The sequence below is a fragment of the Mus pahari genome, chromosome 23, assembly GCF_900095145.1.
Source record: "Mus pahari chromosome 23, PAHARI_EIJ_v1.1, whole genome shotgun sequence".
NCBI classification, from domain to species: Eukaryota; Metazoa; Chordata; class Mammalia; order Rodentia; family Muridae; genus Mus; species Mus pahari.
The window spans coordinates 3,880,405-3,890,928 of NC_034612.1; the positions used below are offsets into that span (position 1 = coordinate 3,880,405).

The 10,524-nt window shown below is 49.6% G+C and overlaps 1 protein-coding gene across 1 annotated transcript in view; it reads left to right on the forward strand.

The window, feature by feature from the left end:
- Nucleotides 1–10,524, forward strand: part of Dao (D-amino acid oxidase) — a 25,627-nt gene that overhangs the window by 11,214 nt on the left and 3,889 nt on the right. The window contains exons 2-9 of the mRNA XM_021186929.2: nucleotides 346–545; nucleotides 1,653–1,767; nucleotides 3,059–3,135; nucleotides 4,293–4,358; nucleotides 6,603–6,657; nucleotides 8,103–8,207; nucleotides 9,029–9,111; nucleotides 10,059–10,176. Of these exons, the coding sequence (XP_021042588.1) occupies nucleotides 355–545; nucleotides 1,653–1,767; nucleotides 3,059–3,135; nucleotides 4,293–4,358; nucleotides 6,603–6,657; nucleotides 8,103–8,207; nucleotides 9,029–9,111; nucleotides 10,059–10,176 (810 nt within the window). The 5' untranslated portion in view covers nucleotides 346–354. The remainder of the gene's footprint in view (nucleotides 1–345; nucleotides 546–1,652; nucleotides 1,768–3,058; nucleotides 3,136–4,292; nucleotides 4,359–6,602; nucleotides 6,658–8,102; nucleotides 8,208–9,028; nucleotides 9,112–10,058; nucleotides 10,177–10,524) is intronic.

Sequence of the window (10,524 nt, forward strand, 5' to 3'; positions counted from 1 at the left end):
GTAGCTGGGCAGTGGCGGCACATGTCTTTAGACCCAGCACTTGGGAGGCAGAGGCAGGCGGATTTCTGAGTTCGAGGCCAGCCTGGTCTACAAAGTGAATTCCAGGATAGCCAGGGATACACAGAGAAACCCTGTCTTGGAAAAAAAAAAACACTAAAACAAAACAAAGCAAAAAAGTGAAATCGACCTTGAAAAAGAATCAGATGACTGCCTCTTACATGCTAGAATCTTGGGCTCCTGATGTCACCAGTGAAAGGGACTTGGCAGGGTATGGTGCTCCCTAAGCCGCCAGGAGCCCAGGGTGATGGTGGTGATGACTGGGACCCTCCGTCTTCTGTCTTACAGGTTGGTGTGATGCGCGTGGCCGTGATTGGAGCCGGAGTCATTGGGCTCTCCACAGCCCTCTGCATTCACGAGCGTTACCACCCAACACAGCCACTGCACATGAAGATCTATGCAGATCGCTTCACCCCGCTCACCACAAGCGACGTGGCCGCGGGCTTCTGGCAGCCTTATCTCTCCGACCCCAGCAACCCTCAGGAGGCGTGAGTGGGGGTTCCGTGGGGCAATGTGGGGGCCCACAGAGGGAGCCTCTCACCACAGTCTTTACCCTAGTGGAAGCCTTGACCTGGCTTGCCTTGTGTTCTAGAGCTTTTGGGTAGAGGGGGTGGGAGCTAAGAGCACTGACCGCTCTTCCTGAGGTCCTGAATTCAATTCCCAGCAGCCACATGGTGGCTCACAACCATCTGTAATGGAATCTGTTGACTTCTTCTTGTGTATCTTTTTTTGTTTGTTTGTTTGTTTGTTTGTTTTGATACAGGGATTCTCTGTGTAGTACTGGCTGTCCTGGAACTCACTCTGTAGACCAGGCTGGCCTCGAACTCAAAGATCCGCCTGCCTCCGCCTCCCAAGGGCTAGGATTAAAGGTGTGCGCCACCACTGTCCAGCTTCTTCTTGTGTATCTTAAGACAGCTACAGTGTACTCATATATAAGTAAAATAATTCTTAAGAAATTGTACTCAGAAGAACAAACACCCAGGGACAGGAAGCATTTGGCTGTTGTCCTAACTCAGACGGCGACTGTCTCTTTCCCCATTGACTGGGGTCTGACGCTACTCTGTTTTATTTTCTCGAGACAGGGTTTCTCGGATCAGTCTTGGCTGTCCTGGAACCCACTCTATAGGCCAGGCTGGTCTCGAACTCACAGAGATCTGTCTACCTCTGCCGAGTGGTAGGATTTAATTGAGTAGTCTGAAGCAAAGGAGGTAGGTGAGGGTCTCAGCTTCAGGTCATCAACGCCTTAGAAACAGCAGGGAGTCTTTGTGTAACTAAGGTTTTACTGGGCACACACGCGCACACGCGCGCACGCGCACACGTGTGTGTGTGTGTGTGTGTGTGTGAATGTGTGTGTGTATGTGTGTGTATGTGTATGTGTGTGTGTATACGTGTATGTGTATGTGTGTGTATGTGTGAATGTGTGTATATGTGTATGTGTGTGTGTATGTGTGTGTGTATGTGTGTGTGTGTGTGAATACATTTACATAAGGTCTTACAAGGCAGGCAGCTAAGAAGACTTTAATTCCTTGATGTAAACTCAGGTTTTAGAGTAATTGGTGGACCAGACTCAAGTGTGCTGTCTCTTACACTTCCAGGGAGTGGAACCAGCAAACCTTTGACTACCTGCTGAGCTGCCTCCATTCTCCAAACGCTGAAAAGATGGGCCTGGCCCTAATTTCAGGCTACAACCTCTTCCAACATGAAGTTCCGGTGAGCCACGGGGCACATAAGCCATGGTACAGAGAAACTACAGAATGAGACCATTCCGTGGGTAGAAAGAAAGGCTTATTGGGGACTAAGTCACCCAGGCTATCCATGCGGGGGTGGGTGGGAGGGGTAGTGGGAGACACAGAGAACGGCGAGAGATTGTCTAGACTGACTGGAACCCCAAGATAATTGACCCATGAGGGAAGGTTAAGAGACTCTCTTGGAGGACTAAGGGTGGTTCCTATTCTGCTTGTTGGATGAACAGAAGCCCACCTTTGGGCTTGTATACCCCACAGCAATCCTTCTGTTTACCCTGCCTAAGTCCTTCTATTTAGGACAATGTTACTGGCACTGCTGTCTGGATGGAGGATTTGGACCTAACAGGACGCAGACAGAGCTGGGGTTCTGAGCTAGAGGACTACTCAGAGGTCATAGACTTAAGGGTCCAGATTAGTTTATCTATTATCTATCTATCTATCTATCTATCTATCTATCTATCTATCTATCTATTATCTATCTATCTATCTATCTATCTATCTATCTATCTATCTATATATTATCTATCTATCTATCTATCTATCAATCTATTTTTTTTAAGATTTATTTATTTATTATATGTAAGTACACTGTAGTTGTCTTCAGACACTCCAGAAGAGGGCGTCAGGTCTTGTTACGGGTGGTTGTGAGCCACCATGTGGTTGCTGGGATTTGAACTCNGGACCTTCGGAAGAGCAGTCGGGTGCTCTTACCCACTGAGCCATCTCACCAGCCCCTCTATCAATCTATTATCTATCTATCTATCTATCTATCTATCTATCTATCTATCTATCTATCTATATATTATCTATCTATCTATCTATCTATCTATCTATCTGTCTGTCTATCTATCTATCATCCATTTATTTTGGTGGCATTGAGGGTCAGGTCTTTGTGTGTCCTAGGCAAGTATCTTGCCACGGAGCTACGCCCAGCCTCAGGTCGACTGAGACGGCTGTCTCTACCCTACTCCTGGTCATACTCTGATGATAAGTGAGAGGACTTGAGGCTGACTGTGTGAGTTCGGATCTCAGCTCTCCCTCCTAGCCATAAGATTCAGATAAATGACTTGGCCTCTCTCAGGCCTGTCTGTAAGGATGCACAGCACCCACCCCAGTGACTGGGTGGGAAGGTGAAACAACAGAGCCAGAGAAACAAAGGCTTCAAGCAGTGTCTGCCACAAGCCAGCATCGTCTGAGTGTCCTTCCGATAACCCAGTCCACCTGCCCCTGTGAGCCCATCTCTGCTTCCTCCTCAGGACCCTTTCTGGAAAAACACAGTCCTGGGATTCCGGAAGCTGACCCCCAGAGAGATGGACATGTTCCCTGATTATGGGTAAGATTCCTGTCAAGTGAAAGGAAGAAAAAGGAAACACCATGGCTGTTCCTAGGTGTGGTGGAGGAGAAGGTTTATTATAGATGCATGCGCTAGCATAGCCAGGGGCAGACACAACCGGGAGAGTCCAGAGTGGACATGACCAAAAGGAGCTGGGCCCTGTGAGGAGTTGGGGGGAGGAGAGGGGGAGAGAAAATGGAGAGGGGGGACCAGGTACAGCAGCCAGGAGACCCAAGGTATAGAAGGGGTGAATAGCCAAAATGGTTGGATTACATAGAGAAGAGCAGGCCAGACCCCTGGGCTGAGAGTTCAGGGTACGGGATGGGGTATAGAAGCCATACCCTGTAACAGGTAGGGAATCAGGGATGCTGGGGGAACCTGGAGGCCAGGTCCATTCACGCCAGGGTCTGAGACTTAACACCTGTCATGGGCAAAGACACTGGGGCATGACAATTCAGACAGAACTGTGTAGAAGACGGCAAGATCAGGAGCTCCAATCTCCCACCCCATCTCTGTCCTGGATCCCCCGGTACCCTGTGCTTCTGATGTCCAGCCCCTTCCTGGGGTTCTAGGTGCACTGGGCTTTGGGATGAAATGCCAACCAGCTTTGCACACTTGACACATGTTATCTATGAGGAAGGGCTTGTTCTAGCTCATGTGGTGTTTGCCACAGCAGCTCGTATCACAATCGAGCCATGAGAAGGGGCAATGGGGCTCCCACTGTGGCCTTGGAAGGAAGCACTTGTTGGTTTAAGGATTATTCCCTGAGACTCACCTTCTCATCTCATCAGCTCTCTAGGCTACCACCTCAGAGACCGAATCTGAGCCTATGGCCCCTGAGGGATGTTCAACATTTAAACCAAAGCCCTCCATGTTGTTAAACCACTCTCTCAGATGAGGAAACGGAACTTCAGAGAGGCTGAGTGACTTCCCAGAGCTCCTCACTTGACCCCAATCCTCAAACCTCACATCTACTTGCATATCCCAGGATGCCATGGTTTGATAGGAAATTTTTCCTTGCATTGAGCCGAACCCTCACTGTTACCCCACAAATGCCGCCTAGGGGCTCAGCTCTATCCATTTTTGGGCAGTCAGAATAACACCAAGCCAACCTTCAAACAGGCAGACTCTGACCACTTTACCCTCTCTGACTCTAGCTATGGCTGGTTCAACACAAGCCTCCTTCTAGAGGGGAAGAGCTACCTGCCATGGCTGATTGAGAGGTAAGACCTTAAACTTCCTTTGAGAAGGAAAAGCCCCAGGGACCAAGGAGTGAGAGAGTAGGAGACAAACTCCAAGCTGAAGGTGACCTTGGGGTGTGGAGTGGGAGCTGTCTCTGGTCCTGATCACCACCGTGGGCTGAAGCCATGGTTCTGTGTCCCGCAGAGCATCAACCCAGATTTCGGTTGTTATACTTCATGCTCATACAATAGTTTAAAATGGATTGAAATGCTCTTCTAGATCTATTTACATGGTTTGCATACATTTTCTTTAAAACATTTCTCTCCCTTTCCCTTTTTCTTGTCTAACTGCTCTTACCAGCATCCCTAGAACAATGTTAAGTGATGCAGGCAAGAACGGATGTCCCTGTCTTACCGCTGATGTTTTAATATATAGATCTTGTAGCGTTCCCCATTAGCGAACATTAGCTTGGGGATCGCATGCATTTATATTAAAGGAGACTTTATACATTCCCTATATCTTGTAAAGATTTTTTAAAACCTCTGAAACGAACGGAGACTCTTGTAGGTCTGGAAAGACTTTGTAAAATATGGCCCTCAGGATTCTATTCTGTATTTACTGAATCAGAACCCGCAGGGCGAGGGATCAGATTTTTTTTTTTCTTTGTCTTTGTCTTTGTCTTTTTGAGACTACATAGCCCTGGCTGTCCTGGAACTCACAGAGATCCACTATCCCTGCTTCTCAGGTGTGGGGATTGATGGAGAGTCTCATGTCTAGTAGGTTCAGAATTTTATATGTCAATACATTCTCTGGGTGAGTGTAGCTATCAGCCAATCTTGGGAACCGTGTGTGTGAGACCTCTGGGGACACACATACATGACTACTCATGCCACACGGGAAACCCACAATGGACTAAAGCGATTGTTACATTGAACTCCAACTTGGTGAGTCAATGAATTTACTGAGTTAGCAACAGGAGTATGGGTAAGGGGTCAGTTACAGGAGTCCAGATGACTCAGTGGCCGTTGTATCAAAAAAAAAAAAAAATCCCAATGCAGGTGTGAGCTGTAACCCCGGAGCTCCCTGCTCTCTCTGCACAGCTGCACAATGGGAGAATCTCCCCTGGGCTGCTCAGCTGGCCATTGCTTGCCTAACCTTGGGGAGGCGTCTAATGAATCTCGTGTGTTCCGGGACATGTAAAGTTTGTTACTTTGTGTATCTCAGGAGCGTCCCCACTGCTTCCAGGAGACAATGTTACAAACCTGAGGGAATTGTAACACAGCAAACCATTACCCTGACACTGCCCTGATACTTACTACTCTTGTCCTTGGGACATTGGGACATCTCCCCAGCCTCTTTCCAAGTGTCTTATCATGATGAAATTACATAGTTACCCTTCCGATTGTTATACTTTCTAGTTTTTTAAAAAAAGATTTATTTATTTTATGTAGATGAGTACACTGTAGCTGTAGTTGTAAGCCTTCATGTGGTTGTTGGAGACTGAACTTTTTAGGACCTATGCTCCCTCCACTCAACCCAGCTTGCTCTGGTCAACTCCGCTCGCTCAAACCCAAAGATTTATTTATTATTATACATAACTACACTGTAGCTGTCTTCTGACACACCAGAAGAGGAGGTCAGATCTCATCACAGATGGTTGTGAGCCACCATGTGGTTGCTGGGATTTGAACTCAGGATCTTCGGAAGAGCAGGCAGGGCTCTTACCCATTGAGCCATCTCGCCAGTCCTACTTTCTAGTTCTTTTGATGGGTTTTCAGGTCTAGGATCAAACCGAGGGCCTCAGATTCCTTGGGAAGGCATGCCACTACTGAGTCAGATCCACAGAGCCCTTCTCTGGGACATTAAAAGACAGGAATGGATGCCCCCCAGGGCCCACTCTGGTGTCATGCTCTGACAAAGGTGCATTTGACATTGGTTCATCTCTGCCTCCCCACCCCCAGTCTCCTAAAGTTCATCCCTTTTGATATAAACCGACACGGTGACAACAGACTGTAATGAGAGACAGAGTCTGGTCTTATGTCCCAAAGTCTCGGTGAACAGCTCACTCCATGACCTTTAGGAAGACCCTTCTCCATCAGCTCAGTGATGGACTGGAGCTGCCAGAGAAGACCTTGCTTTCAAAGAGGTAATTTTCAGAGCAGTGGTCCAGCTGGTGTATCCGAGTGGAGCTAATGTCCCCATGGGAATGTCCCCTGTGCTGCCCTCTAGGAGGAAGTGGCAGAGAAGTGAATTTGGGGATGTTTTGATGTGTCTTCTCATCCCAGGTTAATGGAGAGGGGAGTGAAGCTTATCCATCGGAAGGTGGGGTCTCTCGAAGAGGTGAGTGGCGGGGGTGTGAGGGGATGGAGGAGGGAGGAAGGAAGATGCTCCCTGTTGCTGGGTGGGAGACCCCCTTCTTAGACTCTCAGGACCCCTGTAGGCCTGTTCCAGGCTCTAACCCCAGGAGGACTTGGGCATTCTGAGGGAGGTGTCTGCCTTGATATTGATGGTAAGGGAACAAAGGAATCGAAGTGGCCAGAGGGACTGGTTATATCTGTCTCCCAGACATGTTTTAGAGTTGGGGACACCTCATCCTGGAGTCAGTTCTACTCCACTCCCCAGTTCAGACCCTTCCATGCTTCCCATGACATCTGGGCTGATATTTCTGCAGTTGTCCAGGGACTCAGCTCAGACCACAGGCATACCATCACCACATGGTGATGAGGGCAGGGCCACTATATCCTAACAGCTCAGCTCTGTGGTTTCATTTAGTCCCAGAATGCAGAGCAATGCTTGGCACAGGGAAAGTGTAACATGTCCAGCTGCTGGGGTCAGGTATAGCGCTGATGGACACCTGAGGTCTGTGGTTGATTCTGAGATGGTTTTCCTCCGTGCCTTTAAGACGGTACACACGTAGCAATGTACATGTCCAAGAAGGCCTTGGGGGAGTCACCAGGGATGGGCTGGAAGCATGGGGGTGCATCCTGTGACTGACTTGACAAGTACTCTGGCTACAAGCAGAGTTGAAGCAAGTGTCCCGGCAGAGAGAAGACAAGAGGACAGGCTAAAGAGGGATCTCATGGGCGGTGGTGCCGTCTTGGCTGGATGTGAACTTTTCTTTAAGATATCCGGAAAGTTCACCTTCACGGTACTTTCTATCCAGCAACCTCTCCTCAGGGTCACACAGCCCTTACGGTAGCCTGGGAACATTATTGGCTTTGCTAGAAAATCTTTGTCAGCCAGGTGATGACAGGTGGCACGTGCCTTTAATCCCAGCACTCGGGAGGCAGAGGCAAATGGATCTCTGAGTTTGAGGTCAGCCTGGTCTACAAAGTGAGTTCCAGGACAGCCAGGGCTATACAGAGAAACTCTGTCTTGAAAAAACAAAATAGAAGAAGAGGAGGAGGGAGGAGGAAGAGGAAGAGGAAGAGGAAGAAGAGGAGGAAGAGGAGGAGGAAGAGGAAGGGGAGAAGGAAGGGGAAGAAAAGGAGGAGGAAGAGGAGGAAGAAGAGGAGGGGAAGGAGGAGGAAGAGGAGGAGGGAGAAGAGGAAGAAGAGGAGAAGATGAAGAATTATCAAATGAGAGCAGCTGAGCATTTCTGTGGTCAGAAAGCAAGTGAAAGGTAGTGAGGAGATTTGGAACCAGGGTCATCGATCCACACTGGCACACCTCAACCCAGTTCCCCAGGGAGCAGGCAGCCCTGATGTACGAGGCTGGAGGACGGAGAGGAGAGGCCACGGCATAGTCCTTGCCCCTTCCTGTCCCTGACCTGTTGTTATTGCCAGGTGGCAAGAGATGGCGTGGATGTGATTATCAACTGCACTGGGGTGTGGGCCGGGGCCCTGCAAGCAGATGCCTCCCTGCAGCCAGGCCGGGGCCAGATCATCCAGGTGAGGAGACTCTGTGGTTCATGGAGAACTTGCCCGGTCTGCTTCTGCCGCTCCAAAGCTGGAACCGCAGGGTCCATGTTGATGGAGTGACTGCAGACTTTGAGGAAGGGACTTACTGAAGAAATAAGGACCAGCCTACCCCCTGCCCCGGTGTGCTAGGATTTTGTGCAAAGTGCATATAGGGACCTTTTCCCCCATGTAGGAGCCATAGCAGAGCCTTGAGTTATAAAAAACCAGAACCTTTATGAGGAACTTATCAAGGGCCAGGTGAGCACCTAAACACCTTTTTTGAGTCGATCGGTTAGTCTGTAGCACAGCCCTTTGAGATGGTCTTATCATATCACATCGCCATCTTAACCGAAGCACAGAGATGTCAAACAACACATGCAAGGATGCACAGCAGAAAACAGTGAGCCGAGGGTTAGAACCCAGTTGAGCCAGCCTGTGGGTGTCACCATTGTCCTATGCCTCTCGTGCTATATGGGAGGATGTACATGTACACGCTTGTCCTCTGCGGGCACACTGATGGGTGTGGCCATATGCATATACGGACGGACGTGCACGCGTGTGTTTGTAGGTGTGCAGGGGTGTGTGTTCCTTGGGTATCTGCTTGCTCTCTGAGCTCAGGTTTCCCTGTGGACATATGGTGAGGGCGTGGGATACTCCGGGGAGCATGGGGAGCTGCCAGGTGACCCTCCGGAAGTCCTGGGTCAGAGGGGTCACAAGAGGGCTGAGCCCTGAGGAAGCAAGTGGAAGGGTAAAACCACTGACCTTGACCTTGACCTCACTCCCTGACAAGATGCATCTGTCTTCACTCACAGGTGGAAGCTCCTTGGATTAAACACTTCATCCTCACCCATGATCCCAGCCGTGGTATCTACAACTCCCCCTACATCATCCCAGGGTAAAACTCTGACTGATCTAAGTTCATACAAGGGGCGACTTCATGGTGTCGTGGCATCCCACCCGCCTGGCTGGTGTTTTTCTTCCAGGGTTTTATAAATAAGCTTAGGCAGTGAAATCCCTGGGATGGCGGGATTCCGTCCTGATTAGACTTTACCCTGAGCGTTCCTTCTGCTAGCGGGGGTGGTAAGGTCAGGGCAAAGGTCCTGGATATGCAGGCACTGACGTAAAAAGTGGTTGGAATGTCGGTAGAGGGCATGGGAGAGCAATTGCTCATGGCGGTGGTGGCAGCGGTGGCAGCGTGAGGGTGTGGCAGGCTATTGGTGCTGAATGACGTCATTGTGGCAATGTTATCGGTGGGGAAGGATAGTCCTGAAGGGGCTGTTGACAGGCATGGGGGTGCTTGAGTACAAAGTCAAGGAGATCAACTCATCAGTGGCGGTGGAGTGGGAACAGCATCCGCTGTTGATGAAGACCAATCGTGGTTCTAGCGTGGTGGAGATGATGGTTTCAGGGTCAGTGATGGGCGGTGTGGTGGTGCGGCGGTGCGGCGGTGTGCTGGCTGCCTTGGTGGTGATTTTATTGGCATGGTGGAGATGACAAAGCCGTGGTGATGTTGCTTTGGTGGTAGAGACGGTGACAGGATCGGTGTCGATGACATTGCTGGTGGTAGCGAGGCGTTGATGGAAATGGTGGTACTGGTGATGATGGTGATGCCAGTGATGGTGATGCTGGGCATAGTGACTTGGGGGGGGTGCGGGGGCTGTGTGTGTGTGATGAAGACCTCAATGGGGGACCTCAGTGGGCTATGAGTGGGGAGTGTTTAGCAGGAGCGGCAATGCTGATGGGAGTGGGTGACTCGGAGGATGCGATAGTGAGGGAGAAGGAGAGGGAGACACCTCTCCCTGCAGGACTTCGTTTTCCTAAGCCCTCTTTATTTTTATATAGTTCCAAGACAGTTACACTCGGAGGAATATTCCAGCTGGGGAACTGGAATGAGTTAAACAGCATCTGTGACCACAATACCATTTGGAAGAGATGCTGTAAACTGGAGCCCACCCTGAAGGTGAGGGGGGTGGTGCCCTCAGCCAGGGCAGCTTGATACTGATGGGAAGGTACCTCCATAGAGATAACTGGGCCAGTTAACCCCAGAGAGAGAGTGGAGTATGTGGTACATAGACTGGGGTATACAGTACACAGTACACAGACTGTGTGTCTTAGGGTTTCACTGCTGTGAACAGACACTGTGACCAAGGCAAGTCTTTTGTTTGTTTGTTTGTTTGTTTGTTGTTTTGTTTTTTCTTTCTTTCTTTCTTTTTAGATTTATTTATTATATGTAAGTACACTGTAGCTGTCTTCAGACACTCCAGAAGAGGGAGTCAGATCTTGTTACGGATGGTTGTGAGCCACCATG